We start from the raw sequence: 23305 nt of genomic DNA on the forward strand, positions 1-23305 counted from the left end.
CTTGTACACCCCTGCACTGTGCTGTTCTTCCCAGAAATTGTTCCTGAACTTGCCTCGTTCAGTGTAGTATGGGAAACACCCTCTCTGTCCACAAAATGCTTTTGAAGCTTCTGGAAGTCAGGATTGACTACTCTTTTTAACTTTATGGCTTGGCTATTTGCTACAAAAAATATGGTCAACTTCAGCAGTCAGAGGTTAAGTAACATTTTAGGGTTAATAAGAATTCTGTTTATAAACAGTAAATCTCCCCTTGCCTGCTGCTACAGTCCATACAGTATTACATGTATGGTAATACTTTGCTTTGTTTGCATTTTTATTTCTGTAGTCATTAGCTGCTACTGCAGTTCTATGATAATGTTCCTTTAGAGAATCCACTTGTTTGGCTGGTTATGCTGGAATAGTGGTCTGTTTTCTCCTTAGCAGTTGGTGTCCTAAAAGCAAATATAACTAACTCGAAAGGGAACAATGCTGGTTTCTCATTTCCGTAATACTTGGTTGTATGCAGGCTGTACAGACAACCCCACTCATCAGTGAAGGTTTGTATTCTTCACTTAAACACTAACATAACATGATGGCAAAATAAATGATAGATCTATGAACAGCCAATGACTCAAAGAGAAGAAAACAAAATCATACTTTTTATTACAACACTGGTAAGAACTGAAACACACTGAGGTAAGTTTAAATAATACAACTTTTTAAAGTTGTAGCCACTGTTCATTAAATTCCTTGTCTTGGCATTTAAAATACCATGCTGTTCCACACAGCACACATGCTCTTTCCAGTTGTATGAGAATGAGTGAGATTAGCGCGTTGAGAATGTTGTAGGCAGATTCACAGTTTGGTAGAAAACAAGCACCAAGATTTGAAGATGAAGATATCCCTCTGAGCTGAGTTGAACTGGTGCAGTCTCCTGGATGTACAGTATTTACTGTAATTTTAAATACCTGTCAATTTAAAAATGGAACCCTGAAGACATGAATTTGTCTTAAAAAAAAAAAAAATAATAATAACAACAACAATACTAATTAGAATGGAGTTTGTTCACTTCAGCAGTGAGCCCCGAGCCTCCATGGACTGCACTGTAGAAGCCTGGTTGGCACGTGTTTGAAGGCTGGCATGTCAGAGGATGGTTTCCCTGCACACCCTGGTGAGGCTGTGTGGCCGGTCCTCATCCCCAGGTCTCTGCAGACGGCTCCTCCGCAGGCTGGAGGAGGGGGAGCTCAGGTCCCCACAGCTCTGGAGGTGCAGGTCCTGCTGGAGCCGTTTCCGTGGGCTCTTCACATTCTGCTGGGATTTGGTGATCACCTGTTTAGGTATGAAGACGCATAGGTAAAAAAAAAAAAACAAAAAAAAACAAACAGCAGATCTAAATAAAATGTTCTCGTGCACATGACTACACTGGGCTGTGTTTTATTTTAAATGTACTTCAAATCATTTAACACTGTACGATGAGTACTGATCCTAACTTTAAGCATTTAAAAGATGTCTCGCTGATCAAAACCCAGGGTACTTAAGCCTTTTACTGGAGACTAAAGATTTCAAGAAATGTACACAAAGGAGGTTTGTGTAAGGTGTGTTGTACTTAATTGCAGAGAAAGCAGCATGAGGTTTCACATTATAAAACCACATGCTTCTGTTTGTTAGAGTTTATCCACAGGATACTGTGGTTTAATTGCCCAAGAAAAAAATATTTTTTCCAGAAGGTATTCCAGCAAATTCTATTCTTGCAGCATTAACTTGACCAAACAGTTGGAAAACTGTAACTAGTTCAGCCCCAAGTAAACTTACTGAACGACTACCCAAGGATAACTAATTAATTTCAGTGTCTTCAACTAAAGAAATAAATACAAATGGACATTAAGATATTAGTTAAGTGCTCTGATGTTTTGAGTGGAGTTATCTTTCCTTGGCCTGTATAGAGGTATGGGTTTTTAAGGAGTTGAACATGTCTGTGTATCTGCTATATAGACCTGTGTGTAAAAGCACATTATCACTAATTTATTTGGAGCAGACTACATCCACACTGAATCAATGTGGTCATTGTTATGCATCCTTCCTTCAAATCGAAAATGTGTTATTAAAATGGACAGTTAAAGTTATTCAAGGAAGTTATACAAGGACAAATGGAAACATAAGAGCTGCTCACTTCACAACAGGGAAGACTGACCTATGCAGCTTTCAAAATTATTAAAACAGACTCCACTGTTCTAGAACATAGAAGATAGAAAGTTTACAAATGAGAGGAGGCCATTCGGCCCATCTTGCTCGTTTGGTTATTAGTAGCTTATTAATCCCAGAATCTCATCAAGCAACTTCTTGAAGGATCCCAGGGTGTCAGCTTTAACAACATTACTGGGGAGTTGATTCCAGACCCTCACGATTCTCTGTGTAAAAAAGTGTCTCCTATTTTCTGTTCTGAATGCCCCTTTGTCTAATCTCCATTTGTGACCCCTGGTCCTTGTTTCTTTTTTCAGGTCCAAAAAGTCCCTTGGGTCGACATTGTCAGTACCTTTTAGAATTTTGAATGCTTGAATTAGGTCACCACGTAGTCTTCTTTGTTCAAGACTGAATAGATTCAATTCTTTTAGCCTGTCTGCATATGACAAGCCTTTTTAAACCCGGAATAATTCTGGTCGCTCTTCTTTGCACTCTTTCTAGAGCAGCAATATCCTTTTTGTAGCGAGGTGACCAGAACTGAACACAATATTCAAGATGAGGTCTTACTTATGCATTGTACAGTTTTAACATACTTCCCTTGATTTAAATTTGTTTATCTTCGTTTGCCTTTTTTATAGCTCCCCCACATTGTCCAGATGAACTTTCTAAAACGTCTAAAAAGAAAGTGTCTGCAAGCCAGAATAAAAAGTAGAACCAGGTTGTGCATTCTAATACGAACTGACTCAACACTGAATCAATACAGATAGTCAAACTATAACATGTAAATGCATTGTCAGGTGGTTCCCGTATATTAAAGCCCTCTATTCATTTCAACATTATTCCCATGCAGAAAATGTTCATTTTGATTTCATGTTTTAACACACATGTGTTAAGATTGCCCAGTCTGTCTCCAGTTTGGAATCTAACTAAGCACTTCTGGATTGAATGGAAAAGGTGGAAAGAAGCCACCTGTTACGGAGCAGCTGAAACTGACCCGTTGCAAAAGGGGCTGCAAAAGATATGCCCCATACTTGTGCAAAAAGCTTGTACAAGGGAGGCCAGATCACAGTTTAATAAAAGATACAATGAATGCGTGTCACAATTATTTGCTAATAAACTATACAGTATGTCACATAAGGGTGATTTAGTATTTAAAAAGGATCAGCACATTCTCAAACCACAGGGTGTAATTTCTTATGTGCACCGCTGTACTCTATTCAGTATACTGCTAAACAGGAAACTGGTTATGGATCAATGTTATGGTGTGTTTCTCATTCATCTCTGCTCACCTGGTCAATGACATTGGCACTGAAGATGGCTTCCTCCATGTGTCGCTCATCTGTCTTGATGACAAATTTGATGCTGTTGACCACATGCTGGACTTCAGGAGGTAGATTGCAGCTGGAGTGTTCAAGAAATTTTGCCACCAGTATTTTGGTGTCTTTGTATGTCTTAAGGTCCACCAAGGAGTGCGGCCGCTCTTTGGAAATGGCTTGCAATGCCCTCGGTTTCAATCGAATGTCCACTTTGCTGGCGTCCCTCTGTTTTCTGGAGAATGGGATGTGTTTGACAGCACCTTGGCAGGACGCAACAACAACGGAAAGTTCTGGACAAGCAGCTGAAAGATAAAATAATGAACGATGCAATCCATGAGCTCTGCTACACAGAGGTGGAGTGTATAGTACATCTTGCATACAGCTGCTGCTGATTTGTCATCGCTTACTTGCATTACAGTCTTATTGTGCTTGCATATTACTTTGACACAAAACAGTCCCTTGACCCAGACCAGCATGGGTTCCTATTGGGACACAATGTATTATTGATAGCTCAGTGTAACTGATTTCATCTTTCCATTAAGTGTAAGTACAAGGTGTATTATCACTTGTATTGTATTCTGTAACTGCAGTTATCTCTAATGTGATACTTTGTAACAACTGTAAGTCGCTCTGGATAAGGATGTCTTAAGAAATAAATAAATAAATAAATAAATAACAATCATCATCATCTTAAAAATGACACATGGAATACTCAGTCGGTTTTGGATCTGGTTTTAACTGCTGAAGGACTGTTAAAAATCAGCGTATTTTCCAGTTCAAAAGAAGGGTTTCATTAAATACACAGGACTTCTGAGTTCTGTTATTACTGCTATGTATTTTTTTATTTCTCTCTCCTATATGTCATTGTATTAACTGATGGTGTATGAAATGAGATGTGTTTCCCAACTATGTCCATATGCTGCTACTTGGCTTGCACTGAATTTGCCTGGGTAGAGAGACTTCTCTCAAGGTATTCATTACATATGCCTGCCTCAAGTTCTTGACATTGTCAGACATTTCCTGTATTATTCATTGTGAACTCTAGAACTGGATAGTCTGAAATGTCCCCCTGGCCAGTGGCAACATCAGCACTTCAGCACCTCTTTGAAATGAAAAATCAGCTCAGCAGCTCCTCCGAACACAGAGCCAGCTCAGCTGGGGATTCCTGAGTGCTGCAGAACTCTGGCCCTACACTGCCTAAACTCAGCAAACCACATTCCAGCTCTCTTGAGACCTGAAACAGGCTTTTAAAAAGTCTGTGTGAAGAAAGAGACTACATTTCCACTAAGAGTCTGCCACCCTTGGACAAAGGGATTAGGACACCTCCTACTATACTGATAAGAAACCAATACACTTAACTTTAGATAACACTTAGCATAGCTGTCGGTTTTATTCTAAACATACCCCCATCTGGTTAAGAAAGCTCTATAGCCAATTTACTGAATGTAGGAAGAAGTTTAAACTCACTCAAACCTATGAAGGTAACTATTAAAACAGATCAAATATAAGACGAAAATAAAAAGAGAGGTAGTGACTCAAACCCCAGTGCAATGGAGCGGTCATTTTGAAAAGTGCTTCGAAACAGACTTTAAAAGTTCTAAGTGTAAAAATTTGTCAGGATATTAACAATGAAAAGAAAAAAATACAGGTGCGCTATTTAAACATTTGTAGCAACATGTGGGGATGTGCAATGCTATATATTTTTCAGAACCCTGCTACTTATTCTTCAATACAAGTGAAAGACTGTTATTCATTATCTGAAGGAAAGGATGACAGTACCTGGCTCAGGGGATGGCTGCAGGGATTCTTCAACGACCTGATTGCATGCAGCGGCACAACTGTCACCTACCAATACAGGAATACAAAAAAAAAACTGCCTGTTTACTCGGGCTGCACATAAAACTCCTAGCAAGTTGAACACAGTATAAAACCTTTATGAAGGCGTGCCACTTACTTTCAGAGATGGATGTACACGAGATGGGGTCGCTAGTCGAGCGTATGATTTTAGAAAACCTGTATTTCCTGTCGTGTCGCTGGGGTCTGGCTCTCTCCACGCAGGCTGAGAATGAATCGCTGCTGTGTGCCGAGCTGGCTACTGACTGAGGCAGTGAGGAAGAGCAGGAGGACGACTGGGAATAGACCGCAAAGCACAGCTTCTTCTGCTTGGGCGGAGAACAGGCAGCTACAGCCTCCCCAGGCAAGGCCTTGGACTCTCTTCCCAGCGTGTTGTTGTTTTCGGAGGACCAGTCTGGGGACCTGTCCTGGGTGAGGGAGGACTCGCTGAGGCCTGCCTCCTCCTCCTCCTCCTCCTCCTCCTCCTCCTCCCCAGGTGAGCTCTGGTGGTGGCTGCAGCGGACGCTGTGCTCCAGGCTGGTGCAGCTGCCGTCTGTAGCCACCGTGCGGATTGTGCTGTATGGAGAGAAGTCTGTAGACCTGAGGGAGCCCTGCACCTCCAGGGAACACAGGTCTTCAGAGGAGCAGCAGTGATCTGGGATATCAGCCATTTCTGAGACCATCAGAGACGTACTGTCCATAGATGCTATTGGAAGATATTAACAGCAGTGAGTAAAGTTACAGCTGGTTTTCACAGATATCGGTTTAATCAGCAGCCACATTTTTTTTTGTTTTACATTCTTAAAAAAAAAAAAAAAAAAAACAGGTAGACATCAAACAGCAAGATGTGTTTTTGTTTTTTTAGACCAGGATAGTACTGTTTCCAGGGCTAAAAAGGTTACACTCATTATACAACACTTTTTATTTACGTTTGGCTGAACTGCACCTGCATGCCTCTTCACAGGCATGGAGATGAATGGACAGTATTACTGCTCACCTGTCTGAAATATGATAAAATATTGTAGAGATATTCAAATTGGATAACATTTTATACTGTACCATGGCAAGTACTTCTTGTTGCAAAAGCCAACATGATCATCCCCTTACCTTGTGTGCTGAAACCTGCCGTCGTGTTCCTCTCACACAAGCTGGACTCAGTCGCTTGCTGTTCCAGACAAGTAGTTACCTTCACAATGAATAATGCGCAAAAAGATGTTACACTTAGACTGCATTTACAAGGCATTTTCTGTCATTTTAAACAGCTGTTGTACGGATCGAAATGAGTATATTGGAAGCAGCACTGCTACACGCAGTTTAATAATATACTCTGATTGTTCATTTTGAAACAATATGAAACAAAGATTTTCATTCTATTCCATTGACTGACATATTAATATATGTAACTTAATTAATAACTCTTACTGCTCCTACAAAGCACATCAAGATGCTGTTGATGGAGGCGCTGACCTGAGAACAGCACTACATAGTATTTGCCTTGAATCGACTTTTGCTCATTTGCGCTTGAGGTGGTGTCTTATGTATCGAAAACAGATTTACAGAACACTGCACACAAAGTTTAAGAGATGTACTCTTTTTTCAAGAGAGAAACAAAAACATCATTAACAGGCTTGATTCTGAGCCTATTTAAAACAATGAATACACTGTGTCTGCCAGTGAAATGGCTTTCAAGCTGTCTTTTCCTTTTAGTTACCCTTGTTTTGTATTTGGCTGTTGCACTCCCAGTCCCATACACTATTTCTACAATGCAGCTTCTCAAGTGTTCACTTGCTTTGTTTAATGTGAACTACTGACAACTGGTTACGGCACCCAAATACAATTCAAGGCTAATTTCAGGGATGTGTACACAGACTCTCGGAGACACTCATTCACATTAAGTACCATTGATAAATATGAAAACCTGTGAAAGTAGTACAGATTAGGACATCATCTACATATAAAGACCCATTAGGAGATTTGTTTTTATACTTATGCCAATAACCATTTACAATAATAATAATTCACTCTCATCGCAGATCCTAAACCAAATGAAAAGATCAAAGTCTCTACAAGGAGACTCCACATGCTGAGGATATCTGGAGCAGTACCCCCACCGTTCCTGTTGGGCAGCTGCTTAATCTCCACAAGAGAACGCTCCTCGGACATTGTATCTTGTAAACGCAAACCTGGGGAGCCCACATTGAAAACGGCAAGAAAGAAAATTCTCTCAAACTCGCAGTTCGTTCACCCTCAGAGAATTATGTTTTCTGGATGTTTGTCTCTTCAAGTTATTTGATCTGTAGATGCTGACTCCCTGCTTAATAAAAACCTGGGTCAAGGCTGTCTAGCCACGTTTCACATGTAAAAACAGACCGAAATGATTTCCGTGAGCTGATACAGTCAATGTTCCTCTGGGACTGTGGCCAGCTCATTCACAGCATAGCTTACAGATTGGTCTTACATTAGATAAACAGTACGTTTTGGATTTCTGTGGTTGGGCTGTAGGCCAAGTTTATGGTAAGCATTTTTTTTTCATAGTGGATTTTCCTCCTGGTAACAACAAAATCAGAAATACAAAAGGTAGCTAAACAGAACTGGTATCTGATTTGATTAGATGCTCTGCTTCCTTACCTGGCTAGCTGGAGTCTGCCCCACCACAGCCTCATAGGGAGGTGGGAGCTCCGAGGGGTACATCGTGCCCGGGCTGTTGATGGGCACTCCATAGATGGCGCTGAAGGGGGAGTGAGGAAAGTCCAGGTGAAGACTTCTGAAGAGTCCCAGGCCAAGCATCACAGAACAGAGAGATGAAAAACTTTGGTCAAAGTTGAGCCCTGTTTTTCCCTACGACAGCTGAGAAGAACTCAAGGTCTCTGGCCGTGCTCACGACCAAGCCAGTTGCCTCTACACCAATCCCCAATACATATCCCAAGGCTACAAAGTAATGTAGATTTTAACCTCAGCCACTATATATTTTCTAGCCTATTGACAAGGCAGCAAAATATGTCACATGGATGGTAAATCAACATGCGTTTATGACTCAGATAATAAAAAAGATAAATCAATATGCATGGCAGTGCAATAAGTGTTTTAATGTACCTCTGCGCCTCTAGGACTGGTGTACAGGTGTACTCTGGAGGGTAGTATGGAGGAGGTGGTATTGGAGGTATAAACTCATCGAAATCCAGAGTCTGGTGTAGAATAGTGCCATGTGGAGACATACAATCTGGGTTCACAGAGCGTGACCTGTGTGGAAGAAACTGAAAAATAAGAAATCAATCACTTTTTATCATAGCAGTAAAATACAAAGATCCCTGGCAATGAAAAGCAAACAGCTTTTAATAAGACCATTTATTTAACAAAAAAAAAGTGTAATAAGCCAACGCTAGTTGGCATGAAATCCTCTGATCCCTTCACAGCTTCCCTGGCAAATACACAAAACACTGCTGAACATGGTTCAAACAATAAGATCACATGACCAAAACCATCTTATCTTCACATTGTAGTGGGGAATAAATTGCACCTGGGGTTGAAAGGATAACTTGCAGTGGATAATAATGCAGCTTTTCCAACCCTTGGATTATTAGTTTTCCTCTCTAAGCTGTGACTCCACTCAATATAGTACTTGTCTTCCAATGTTTCTCAAATCATTAATACCAGAGCAGCCAGTTCACAGGTCCTTCTGTCAATTTGCATTATTAACAGCGACACATTTACACTCAGCAGATTCCAGCAGTCTATGAGCCTCCAGAACATGTGTATCTTCTTTATTTATTTATTTATTTATTTATTTATTTATTTTACAATGATGATACGTCTCTGTTGCTGATTTCCGCACCACTTTGTCAATGAATTTGAATTTTCTTTACACTATCGATAGTACCAAGACGCTCCTACACTCAGCTTGATAGCAGGTTGGTTAAACAGATTTTTTTTAATATGGCTTCATTCACAATTGAAATGCATGAACTGGTCTCGGGCAGTATAGTCCAAAGTTGAGGATAGGTCCCATATCAAAACCACCCCACCATACAGCACAGCGGGCAAGCCTCTGCTTGGAGGCCTGAGTCTAAACAATAGTTGCTCACGCTCAGTGTAGGATTGAGGAGCATTGACTTACCTCCACTGCATCAGACATACCCAAACATTCAACCAATGAAAAAAACACAACCTGTTACTTAAACACTGACATGTAAGGATTTTATCCACGTCTGCAGACTAAAATACATGACCACAGCGGAGATATTCTGCCAAGAGCCAGGTAAGAAATTCTCGCCCTGAAATTTGTCAGAAGCATTTACAAGGGAATCGATTTTTTTAGGAGCTCTAACCTTCATCTGAAATAAAAAAGTGGTAAATCTGGCAGGAATACAGAGACCATTTCAGCACTAGAAAACAGAAGTAACCGTTTAAAACAGACTTTTTCTGTTGAGCAAAATATGAAAAACATTACAGGGTAAACAAGCTGGAGAGGCATGAATTGAAATGATCCAAATGCGTGATTCAGGGCAGTATGGTGGTAGCAGATTTAATAACCCCCTATTAGAGGGTTTAATGTCATACATACAAGCAATCCGTGCCACTTTAGAGCGCTAATAAAAGCTGGCCTCTTTTTGCAGTAGCAGTATGCTCTGCATGTGGAAAGAATCAAGCCAATCACCAATAACTGAGGTACTCTTTTACCTCCAGGTCAGACTCTGCTGTCAAATCCTTTTTTGTAAATTGGTTCAAACACTGGCAACTTTTTTTACAATGCCTGCTTATTCAAATAGATGATCTAATGCAACATGCTGTAGGCGAACGACTCCCGTTTCACCAGTTTCACAGAACATACCTGTTTGCACGGCAGTAAAAGGTTCAGTGTTAAGATAAAGACACAGTGAGTAAAGCAAGGCAGAAAAAGGACCACAAAAAGCAATAACTTTAGACTAAGATTTTAAATTGATAAAATATGGACGATAAAAACACCAGTAGTACAATTAAGAGCAAATAATTGTCTGTTTCTTTTGTGACTGCACCAGGGCAAGGATATCAAAAGAGGACAGAGATGTGTCTCTGGAGAAAGCCTGATGCACATTTCAGTAGCACAAGTAAATCATATTTACTGGAACCAAACCCAAACCTGGTTACCTACTGTGTATGGTCTTTACTCTTTCAGCACTCCAGAACTATATACAAGCCTAAGAAAGAAAATTCCACTAAAAGTGGACCGCCAATCCAATAGAGGAACGATAACTACTCAATACTAATCTTGTGTATGCCCAAATATACTGCATATAGGTCCAGTTTAATTATCAGTGTAAGGCACTGGAACTGTTGAATGAATTACCCTAGAACTGAAAGAGTTGGATCTAGTTTACAAATCAGAAGAAGTCTTTGAAGCAGCAGCCATTCCCATTGCTAATATCATTCAACTAAATCAATCTCCAGTCTTGCCCATCAGAGCACCCATTTCTGTGTGATAGAATTTATGGTGCAAAGCATAAATGTGAAAAGCCTCCTGGTATAGAACATTAACATATAATGCCTCTGTGGGTTTATTATTCTCCATTCAGAAGGTCTTGCTTCCTTGCTGGAGAAACACTCGAGAGACATTAAAAAAGCATGGCTCATATTAAAAGAGCCCATATATTTTAATAGGAATCTCTCAGGGGTTACCTTGAACTGTCATCCATCATAAAGTTTGCAGTAAAAGTCAATCTTCTAGCAATAAAACATTATGTGAAGGGCAGGAGTAAAAAAAAAAAATATATATATATATATATAAATAAAAATCACAAAACCATGCTACTTTCCCAGATTATTAGAAATAAAAGTGTAAAATCGAGTTTGTAAACAGACACCCTTTCAATTTCATTGTGAAGTACAGTGACATGGCTTTGTAGTAAAATATCATTAGTAGTACAGCCTCTTAAAGTGGGGGCAGGGAGTCTTGCTAAAAAAAAAAAATAAAATACAGGAAAGAAACTAAGAAATAAGATTAAAAAAACCACAGTAATACGTTATTTAGATGTGCATTAATATATTAATGGTTTGCAAAGATATTTATTACCTAAACAGTAATAGTAAGTAAGCATTGATGAATACTTAAATTGACATAGGCTGCCCTGTGTGTTGTTCTTTTAACTTGAGTTTCGGCTTCCCTATTGTTATTTTTAAACAGTTTAACCCCTGATGAAAAAAAGTCAATAAAAGCAATTATAAAAAGAAAGGCGTTTAAAAACCCTGCCCCCCATTTCTACAGAATCAACTCACCATCTGCAGGACATCAGTAGAGACCATCTGCATGCAGCACATAGCTGTGGCCAGGGCACACACAATGGTGGAGATGACATTCAGGGCACAGACACTGAACAACAATTCCTGTGTGCAAATGAGATCAGAGTGTTAGTTACTGTTCATGTCAAACAGCAGCAGCAGGCAGGCAAAGAGAAAAACATCTCTATTCTGAGTAGGACAAATAACACCACAAATACATGACAAGGAAGCACATTCATCTGTGGGTGGCTGACAGTTTGGGAATTGGAGTACAGTATTTTGAGCAGATGACAGTGAAGAATCTGATAAATTCTGAGTATAAATTATGAATAAAACAAGGCGATGAATAGCTATTGAGACCGAAGTCGCAACATAAAACAGTACAATATATTAAAATCAGTAAATAAATGACACATGAATTTGTCACTCGGTCGATATAACAGCATGACATTTACAAAAGTACAACAAGCTGGATTCAAATACTAGACCCCCGACAACTGAGTGGAGGATCATTATCTTCCAGGATGGAAGATGAAATTCTCTAACCATGCTCTCATTCAAAATTACTTATTCTGTGTCCTATCCTGGTGTGCCAGTAACTAATAAAGTCTGCAGTCATACCAAGAGTCTGACAAGAAACTTTGATCAAACTCCAGCCATAAAGAACGCAATTTGCATTTTAAAAACCATTTAAAACCTAGTTTAGCAGAATAACTAATTCATTGTCAGAGGGTGTGTATATTGGCAGTGGGAAGAAAAGGGTATGCATTTTGCAATGAAGCATGAATGAGAATGAAGGTAGCATTACAAAGAGAGTTTTACTAGGGTATCGTAGCTTGTGCACTAAGCACCAATAATAGAAAACATGTAATAAAAACTATTCTAAAACTACAACGGCGTGTGCAGTTAAGTGACCACTAAAAAATAATAATAATAATAATAATAATAATAATGATACTTTCACGTCTTATCTCACAACAATCCAAAATGAAATTACTATTTCTTCTCTCATCTAAGTTTCCATTAGTTGGGAGTACATGTATAAAATATAACAATACAAAAGAAACCTGAAGTGCAAGGGGGCTCCTCCAAGATGTGAAATTAATTCAAAAACATCAATGTAAAAACATGAAATATTGATATGCTGTCCAATTACATTTTCAAGCCATTAATCTTAAAGTGTAATATTTCCATATGGAGAACACTACAAGAATGACAGATATACATTATGGAATGGCTACATTTTCGTTGTACTAAGGAGCAGAAGTAACATTATTTATGCTTTTTTAATCGACCATGACCATATCTTTAATTATTATTATTTTTTTTAAAAGCTGGAAATGAACAGACTGTGCCAGTTCTCCATTCAGACAGTAAAGGCTAGTGTGCGTAGAAACGACTGCACGCCCCCTTCATACCTGAGAAGCATAAATCTAAATAAAAGACACTTGCACACACACTTTGGTTAACGGCTTGCCATTAATCATCAGCCCCTGCACATGCTGTGTCCTCCTCAGCACCAGTTTATAGTTAGACCACTACCTTAAGTGTCTGTCCTTTTTAATTCTGCCATACATCCACTGTAATGCAATTCCAATGTAATTTACTAATTGAATCTGAATACTCTTCGACTCAGATTTTTTTTTTAGAAATAAAAATCCACTATCAATAAAGGCCCTATTTAGCGATGAGTGCGATGGCAAAATAGGAATAAAAGCATTTTAAATGGTAAAAAAAAAATAAAAAAGGAAAACTAGTCATAAAAACACAAACTTTGGAAGAATGGTTCCTGATGTATCTTTCCACACAATACAGGGACAAAATGGAAATGAGGCAGCAGATAATACAGAAATCAAAATTCAAGATGTGAATTCAGGAAACAGTTCAATTGTAAAACCTGCACTATGGGGAATATCATGAATCTGTTCAAATTAAGTATCCATAATTAATTTATGTCATGTGGGAAATTAATTATTTTTACCTCTTAGATTTTTAAATTAAAAGCATAGAGAATGGTGCTATCTGAATGCAAGGTTGTGTGCCACAGCTCCCAAGGCTAATTCTGTGCGTATCAAATCAAATGTATATAAAAATTAGAAGATTTGTCAACAGTGAGGTTCATAGGGGACCCTTACACCATGAGTTACCTTTGCAAAGAGTTGTTGCTCAGAAACATCATTCACAATCTCTTTCCATTTTCAGATACATTTGTCAAAATCAGGAAGTGAGGGTGATGTAGAAATCAATAAATCAGGACCCTGTTATTACAGGATTTTGAAGACAATGTAGCATTGCAGAAACCGTCAACTACAACTTCCATGGCACAGTCATATCATTTAAAAAAAAAAAATAATAATCATTGCTATGGTAAACATTATTGCAGGGCTTAATCAATATCTGAATTCAAATTCAGCTACTGTGTAACGGTGTAATGCAGTCTGAGACTGCAGACAAGAGTTGCAGAAACAGCCTTGTGTTTTTTTCATTAGCCATGGTCTTCTTACCAGAAGGGGGCACTTTCCTTCCAAGCAAAGCCTCCCGGTTTAAGGGGAAAAAGTCTATCAGTCAATCAGCTTCACTCAGTGCACACAGATATGCTCATTTAGTACAGATGGAATCTTTCACGGCTGTCTGCAACCTTGCAAACTAGATTTTGGCCTTCTGGAAAGACTGGCGAGGGATGACATCGCTAGTGTTATATTCTGTACAGGGAGTCTCTAAATATATTTTGGGAGGGCCTGACTATGGACCTACATCTGTCATACAGATGACAGCAATGTCAATTTATACTGTTTGATTTAGATTCTTACACAGTAATTTATGATAGAATTTGTAATCCTTATAATGGCAGTCTCTCCAAGCAGAGGACAACCTTGCCATTTAAACGTTTGCGGTGGGAGTAGCATGTAATATCGGATTTAATTTAATTATCATCTTAGTCTCTCTGATCATATCATAAACCATGAAGTACTGAAGGAGCAGATAGTACCGCATACCCTTGTTCTGTTCCTGTGGTGACTGAAAAAAAGCACAAGACCCAGTAACATTGTGTTATTTAACATGCAGTATTGCAGACACTTAGTACTATTCATTTCCCTAAAATACTGTATTGAAAAAATGAAATGAACCTGTTAAACTGGAAAACTTGATCCTGCAGCTTTTTGTCTACACTTGATGTATGCAGATCTACATCATAACCTCCTCCTACATCTCGTTCTGGGATCTCCAGTGCTTCCCACCTGTGACTTTCACCAGTCAGGGTTGCTGGCACCTCATTAACCGAGTCCTGCAAGAAGCAACCCCTTTGTTCATTCCAATCCCTCCCCACAAGTCTGACAGTTTCATTTCACAGCCAGAGCACTAACAATGAAGAAAACAGGCTTGCTTCTGTGTTCCAAAAGATCTTAGGTCAACTGTATATCACGTGATGCAGCACAGACATGTTTAAAAACACAATGAGCAGCGCAGGTTCTTATTCTCTTTAGAATCACCTATCTTGCCTACAGCAGCAGCAACAAGAAAAGAAACGATAGATTATACACTTAAAATCAGCAAATCCACACAGCGTGAGTCACAATTTGCATAGAAATGCTTTAAGATGGTCTTTACTCCTTAAATGCTATTGACCCCTCTCCATCTACCATGTAGCCTTCCTTTATCTCCCCTCAAAAGCACTGGTGTGTGGTAATCGGTGGTTTAGGATTATGAAATGGCATCTCACTAAAAGCTTGACATGCCATTTCACAATGCTGTAGATGGAAATTACTTCCTAAACTCGTTTCTGGTATGACTGAATTCGAAGGACCGAACTGCAAAGAGACGGCAGAAAGGAGGAGCGCCTAGCTGTCAGGGAGGCAGGTCAGGCTCTGGAATCCACCATCTCTGCTCTAGTCAAGCCAAAAAGATCACGTGTTCACTGCAGTGTCTAAAACACATTTTGGTAGTCCACTGTAAATTTGCTGAATAGCCTCTTGTTGTTGACAAAATCGTTTCATGCAGATTTGCTAAGAAGCCCAGACCAGGCTTACCCCTTCTAGTGCCTACAGCAGCAAAAATAATTACAATAATATACATTTTGCATTGTGCCTGTAGATTGCATTATGTACGGTGGTCTACAGCTTAGCCAGTGAGATCAGGAGGGAATGTAAACGAGCCCATGTATCTGGGGCTGCTGATAATGTGTGGGATCCTGAGCCACAATCTCTGAGTAACCCACCAGTGATTAAGCCTCCTAATTTTAAAGACTGAATGCTATCACTGACAGATATTCGTCATCTGGCCTGTGCCCATTGTGCAGTTCAAGGAATCTATCACTTTTCTAACAAGTCATTCACACTGCCAAGCATTTCTAATGGAGAGGCTGGTCAGACAGCAGTAATATTTCACTAGCTGAGCACACAGGTATGTGTCGGTCTTCAGATGCTTTTCTGGTACACACTGTAGTGTCCCAATCGTTTCTTAAGCAATGCTCTCAATTTAATAAGAGTCTAACGGTACAGAAAATTGCTAAATCACATAACATCAGACTTGCAGAGCAGACAAAGTGCAGTCCTCCCTCTTTATACTGCTCCCTGTTATAATACCACCCTCACATTCCTCCAGCTATTCTCTCAATCAATGTGCACCAATAATAAACTGTGGTGTTTGCACCCCTTATGTGGCCCCCTCACAGTCCAGTATTTGCCAATGCAACTAGTCAGGTGAGCGTACGCAAATACAATGCAGTCTCCCTTGCTTTTCTGCCAGTGAGATAACCAATGCAGAAACCCTTTCACGTTATCTTCCATGTTGTTTGCCGTGCAGAACAAGTTGGTGTCGTCGCTGTAATGACAAAGAAATGCTTTCATTGTCCTCCTTTATTTGGAGTTTATTCTGCTCTTAAAATAATGACTTCATGTATTCTACCTACTGTTTTTGGCAACAGCTTCATTGTGCTCCATACCAGTAATTTGAAGTTGAGAAGAGAATAAAGGATTGGAGGGTTGATGGCTCAGCCGTGCAACACCAGCGATATTATTTATGTGAAGGATTTCACAGCTGTGTGTTTTCATTTTCCCCACCATGATCTTTCACCTGGTGGCTTCCTTCCAGTTTCAGATGAATGCACCTGCAAGACGAGGCTTTCTGTCCCCCTGTCCGAGGTGTTATCTCATAATACACACACAGCATGTGTATTTATGTAGGACTCTTGTTTCAGTACTTCTGTTTTATTTCTTCTTTTCTAACGCATGCCAAACCATTTATAGGGGGGGATCCTGAGCACAAACATCAGTCCTCAATTTTAACTATCTGCTCCAAACAGTTGTATAAGTAATGAGTGGGTGTAAAGGAAGCAAATGAATGAAAGCTCAAGGCAATACAACTTTTGTGTGGTTTTCCTATTCTTGGATAGGATGGGTCTGGTCTAATGACAACCATCCTTACCCGAGAAAATAACCATACACCTTCAGTACCAGCCTGAAAAGCTCTGAGTGAGATGGGGTTGCTCTGGGTGTATCCTGAAGAGGTGCAGGAACACCTACCTTAAGTCTGAGCCTGACGGTGTTGCAATCCCTCAGCGAATTCAGCTTCAGTGTTTCCCCCAGGTTGCTGCTGCAGCCCAGAGCCTGATGGTGCATCTGACAGCACACGCACACCCCATCACTGTCAGTGATATGATGAACCTAGCAGAGAGACAAGAGAGGTATCCTGTGAACAAATAGTGTGAGCTGGAGCTCCGACAGCTTCGGGATGCATCTGAGGTAAAGAAGCCTCATTGCCGGCTAACACAACCGTCTCTGTCAAGCCTGCTGCTATAAATAAAAACCTTTTCTTAATCCCCAATTTTCCAAACTGTCTCATAGAAGTCAAGGTTTCGCATGCTGTGTAACAGCGGAGGCTGGCATATAGTGCAGTAAAATACTGTTGGTAATGAAGCAGATGATTGGAAATGTACTGGCGTGAGTAAGAGATGCTTTACCAGTATATCAGTTTATTTTTGTGATGAGCGACTCTTGCGAAGATGCACATAATCTATAACTTCAAAAAACATCCCATCGTGGAATACAAGGTCAAACTTAGAAGGAACTTAACAAACCAAGTACATAAATAAGCATTAGTCTACTTCATATGTTTCTCATGAGGTTTACTTTGTAATGTTCACTGTATTTATTTTTATTTTTAATTGTTTTCCCTCCATTTCCTTCAGACACAGGCTAGCAGTGTGCTTATACTGTGTTATAAGATGACCTTAATACAATAAAGTAAACAAACACTGAAATGTCCTTTAGCCTTTACTGTAATATAATCCTCAATATGTTATACTGTTAGTTTTAGAGAACAGAGTGTTGTTTATAGAAAAACAATGACAAGGTGTGGCGTAGCCCCCTGGTCAAGGCTGGTCTGTGCCCTTGAATTAGTAGATTCAGAAACTGGTTTAGTGCTTCTTTGCGCGATTTTATTTATTCTTCAAAATAAAACAAAACAAAACACAGGAACGAAATACTTTATTTAAACAAACTGCTTAACTACTATCAATCAACTCCTAAAACTGTTGCTATGGCGGCGTACTCGTTACTCACGGTTACTGTTCAGGGTTAGCAATCGCCTTCACTAAAACAGCTCTTCTCTCAAACATTCTTCTTTAATAGGGTGTGGCCAGGGGTTGATTGATAATCAATCAATGAATTACCTGCTGGCCACATTCCACATGTTTGTAACAAACAATTATAGCATTCTACACTATCAATTAAACATCTAAACAATTTAACAATTAAATATTAAACCAATTTACATTGTGTGGCTGTGCAAAAGGCGACCATCCTGGCCTCAGGCTGTTCCTCCACAGCTAAGCCAAGATGGCTACCAGCCATCGAAAAACACACACACATGTGCAGAGCCTATGCTCTGCCACACAAGGTTCAATGTTTTCCTGTAGAAGTTAAACTCCCCATCTGTCTCAGGAAAGCAGATGCCCCTGATGGTTAACCTTGAGGAACGACACGTCACGTCCAGGAAAACGTTGCCTCAAGTCAAGGGTCGACAAGCAGCCGTGCAGCAGTGTGGGCGAGGCTTACCCTGCGGTCAAGGAATACACAATCACTTGGATTGGACTGCTTTGTCAGAAACTGTGGATTGTTTTTCAAGCTGCAAAAGTACTTAAAAAGTACTTTAAAAAGTACTTTCAGATACTTTCGTCCAAATTGAATTGTATAGCTTAGTTAAAAACGTTTAGTGACGTATCACTGTCACCTTTTGGTGTAATTTTCTCTTCACCTGCTTCTAATATGATATTCCACATTAAAAGATTGTTTCTTTACCCTTAAGAGACTCAAGAAAGGACACTCATATCAGCAGGCTTCCCACTAATGCCTGCTCAAGATCAGCATCCAGCTGCATTAATTTTCTCTGTCTCTCCCACACCGTCACCCTGCCAAGCAACAATTCACCTTGTTACCACGGAAACTGAGTTCCTGTGATCGCGGTTCAGAACGTTGACTTGACACATCTCTGGTTTGGATCCCAGTCTGCTCATTGGTGCGTGGATTCAGGTGACCTTCCAAACAGAGGATAATCCCATTAATGTAGCAGTGTAATGAGCCACCATGCTGGCAGGAGATACCTACCATTTAAATAGTGTAATTAATCAAGCATGTTTCTGCCCCAGAACCATTGTGTGCTGACATTTCCAGCTCAGTAAACAAGACTCATCCCATCCGAGGAGTTCACTTGAATAATTAAAGCAGACACTGACCCAGCCACAGCTGCTGAATGTCAGTAGGACTGGGATGGCAACCCATGGGGCACAAGGATAAGACGGAGTAACACATTTCTGGCAGCCTGTGCCCCTATGCCCCTTGCCATTTTATCATCTTCAGATGATAAACTTTGCAGCTATAATGTGGTCAGCATTTAAAATCAGAATAAACACCACGGAATACAAAGTGAGAATCACTTGTACTTAGCAGTGTTTTTATCACATGCTTTCTGCAGCATTTATGTTTGTTTTAAATCAACATAAGTTTTGCATTTCCACTCTTAGCTCACCTGAATACATACTGCCTAACCTGTGCTGACAGATCTTCAGTTGCTGGTTAATACATTTCAATGACAATTACCTTTATCTAATCTGGTTTATTCTGAAAAATGTCTGAGCTGTGATCAATATGGCAACTAGGGGTTGAAAGGGTATTTTTTTCTTTTTTCTTTCTTTTTTTTTTTTTTTTTTTTTTTTTTTTTACATAAAGGTTATCTAAATTCAACCAATTTCTAAATAATGTAGCTTTATTGGAGTAAAGACAGATGTGGAACAGGCAGCTTGGAAATCTGCTGTTTCCGGTATCATTAACATTTTAAAATGATGGTAAATGGCATTCCTTTTTTATTTTAAAGCCTTTTTTTGTGCCTGGATACCTTTGCTCTTTAATTGTCGATACATTTCTGCAGCTTTGCATATCTTTAATCTTGTAGAAAGTATGTTATCTACCTAATGGTCTCGAAGGAAGTGTACTTATTTCCTGATTTCCCAGTCACAGACCATGGAAATGTGGCAAACAAGCGAAGGCCAGCTGTGACAGTTTAGGAAATGCTTTGTCAGATGCAATTTTAGTCTGGAATTTAAGTGTTTGTAACCATTAACTACATACCGATAGATGTTTCCAGTGTGCAACAATGTGGGCTTGACTCAGATGTGTTGTGAGCAAATGAGGTCTGAACCATTGCTTGTACTGTTTTAACCACATTGCTTTGGAATGTGAGCAGCCAATCAGGAAGCTTGGACATTTCCAAGGCATTTTATAAATCTGGACAGAAGCAATTATATACGAATACAATTACTTATCTATTTACATTTTTTTCAGGCTCAGGGTAGACCCTTAATTTGAAACATTGTATTGTCAAGGCTGGCCCAGAGGAAAATGAAGCAGATTGCATGTCACATCAATCCACCCATACAATAAACACAATGCATCACAGACTGATTATCCTACTGGAGTCAAAACCAGTTGTCCCTTAAATACGTCACTGCAGATCCTTAAACAACGTCTTAAAGATGCCACTTCAAGCACTGACCATTGATGCATTAGCCATTCTGTTAGTTTTATCTGTACACTGTCTAAAAGAGGGGTGGGGTGTGGTGAGGTGAGGTTAGTATGTAAATCTTTTGCCATCCTCTCAATTAGCAACAGCAGCTGTCACTTGGGCAGATTGAAAGGGATCAATTCTCCCACACAAAGATAAGGTCTACAGCAGGTCCAAGTCTCTCCAGTTAGAGATCTCTCCCAGGGGACAGGCCTCCTTTATACCAAGGTCTGCTAGCACTGTTGGTGAAAGCAGTAGTTTAGGAACTATACCAAATATGTACAAACCATTATACACTCTAGTGCCGCAAGAGAACGGAAAACTCACAGTGACAATGTGGCAGGATTGCAGAGCACTAGTGTGCTATGCTGGGGGGAGGCATTTTCTTTGAGAGTCTGTTGACAGACGGTCAAAGGCTTTAAAACATATAGGAAATACCACATGTACATTTTGTATTTATAACAAAAAAAAAAAAAAAGTACAATTCTTTCACTTCACTACAAGCAAAGAACCAATACAATATTCTCATACCTCTGGTACTGCTGTAAAATTAAACAAACATGAAAAAGGTCACCAACTGGGCTTATTTAAATATGAATGCCATAGAGCCTTGTAAAAGCAGTACAAACATTACAGAAATGCACTACTGTATGCATTAAACCTAATGTTTCAAATGGACAGGTCTTATCTGAGGTGTTACATTACTGAGAGAGGACAGAGAAAAAGCAAAGCTGACAGCATAAACTCAAGAACATCAAGAACATTTTATAATAACTATTTACTGGAGGCATTTCCATTTTAAAATGTGAAATCCACAGAATTATTCGTTGCAAACATGAAAAAGTCTATCTACAGTAATCACCCTCTCATTTTTTTTCTCTCCAACATCAACTGAAGATCTAGCTATTTGCTTGGAAACAGAGCACTTCACATCAACATACCCCCCTAGCTTCCAAATACACTGACCAGTCCTTGATAAAAGCACATAGGCTAAGTTACTATAATATTAGTATTGTTATTATTTTCCACATTAAATACAGCACAAGGTCAAGTAACTAGGTGAATTGGGGTGTGTGCAATGAAGATAGCTGGGTAACTGATCCACATCCTGAAAGCAACAAGGAATGCAGTGCAAACACAAAGCACATGCCAGCTTTAAAAACACAACACTGCCAGTTATGAACCTCTGCTGTCTGCAAAACCCATACAAGTGTCATAGAGACTAGGTAGTGGGTCCTCTTTTTGACAACCAGGTTTATACAAATTCTTCTGTACTGTAAGTATACAAGTAGCAGGATTCTTAGTGCAGCAACTTTAACACTGTGCTATTGAGCGGATATATACAACAGAGGTAGACCAGGACTAGGACCTTGGGACTTTCAGAACTGCTGTATGGTACTCTCAATTAAGTATTGTGTTAAAATGATCAGGTACCATGAATTTTAACACACTGCCAAGTCATCCTGTCATCTGAGCTAAGTCAGTAGGTGATTATTTAATTTAATATAAATTGTTCAGGGCTGAACAGTCTATCTAACAAGGCAGAATCAGATGGTCCGATTCACACACACATACTGTAGCAGTCCTGTTGTCTGGTTACTGGTCTCCCGTGTGGCTCACCCAGCCAGGGAGGAACCCAGTTCTCATGTATTCTCTAGCAGGTTGTTTAGCACTTACCGAATCACAGTTCTCCAGTGAGTTTACCAGCTGGGCATTCTGACAGGAGAGGATGGATCCAGCCAGGTTTAACATCACACACACAGCAGACAGCAGCATGAAAAAGGTGATCTGTCAGAAAAAAAAGGACCTAGTTAATATACAAACATTATAAATAGGGCTTCTGATTTTCTGTGTTTTAACCCGACTTTTCTACACTCCTTTAAGGATTCAATTGATACCTGTTAAGCCATTTGTGTGTCTCACAACTGAGAAACATGCTAATAGTAAAACTGATTTAAATTTACAGGTTTTTTCTTTTTTTTTTCTGTGAAACAACTAAATTGGTTTTTAAAAATGGCCAAGTCTTAATTTTTGATTTACAAGCAGGATGTACAAACGAGAGCATAACGTGTTAATATGTGACTAATCTTTATTAAAGCCATAATGAAAAATAAAAGTATTTTATGTTGGACACACTTTCATACAATCATTCTGCGTGACCGTATTAACATTAATAAAGAGGAGGTTCTGCTTTGAAATGAAAATACGATTTAAAAACCCATTTAGTTAAATTAAATCAATTTTACTATTAACACACACAGCAGACAGCAGCATGAAAAGGGAGATCTGTCAGAAAACAAAAAGGACATAATTAATATACATGCAGTATAACGCAATGATATCAGACGCCTCCCGCTGTCAAGCATTCAGGAATCCTGATTTGCTGATTGCAAACTTGTATTACTATGTAGCAGCGCCGTGATTATTTACCACAATCCTTTTTTTCTCGGTAGGTACGGTGAGCAGGTAATGAGATTTAAAGGCAGGGGTTTGATTTGGAATGAAAATCCTGGTAATCAGGAGCTGTGGCTTACTCAGAAAGGTTGAATTCCCAGTGCCTTATAGCTTTCCAAAATTGCATTATTGTACACAACTTATGCTGCAAACATCACATGCTTAAAACATGATGGTGAGTAAAGTGAATGGCAATCCTATGGTTTTAACGTGGGTTACCTTTCACACTATAT

General features: G+C 39.5%; 1 protein-coding gene across 2 annotated transcripts in view; it reads right to left on the minus strand.

The window, feature by feature from the left end:
• Positions 1-618: 618 nt before the first annotated feature.
• Positions 619-23305, minus strand: part of LOC121294707 (protein FAM189A1-like) — a 41498-nt gene continuing 18811 nt past the window's right edge. Inside the window, exons 2-11 of one of the 2 annotated variants that reach the window (XM_041218724.1) lie at positions 22296-22406; positions 17084-17224; positions 11559-11666; positions 8403-8563; positions 7938-8073; positions 6417-6495; positions 5431-6015; positions 5256-5321; positions 3450-3778; positions 619-1308 (exon numbers count right to left, since the gene is read on the minus strand). In XM_041218724.1, coding sequence (XP_041074658.1) covers positions 1123-1308; positions 3450-3778; positions 5256-5321; positions 5431-6015; positions 6417-6495; positions 7938-8073; positions 8403-8563; positions 11559-11666; positions 17084-17224; positions 22296-22394 — 1890 coding nt within the window. In that variant the 5' untranslated portion in view covers positions 22395-22406 and the 3' untranslated portion in view covers positions 619-1122. Of the gene's footprint in view, positions 1309-3449; positions 3779-5255; positions 5322-5430; positions 6016-6416; positions 6496-7937; positions 8074-8402; positions 8564-11558; positions 11667-17083; positions 17225-22295; positions 22407-23305 lie in introns of those variants that run through there. The other variant, XM_041218726.1, reaches the window with a different exon arrangement.

This window comes from Polyodon spathula, chromosome 19 (assembly GCF_017654505.1).
Source record: "Polyodon spathula isolate WHYD16114869_AA chromosome 19, ASM1765450v1, whole genome shotgun sequence".
Classification (NCBI taxonomy): Eukaryota; Metazoa; Chordata; class Actinopteri; order Acipenseriformes; family Polyodontidae; genus Polyodon; species Polyodon spathula.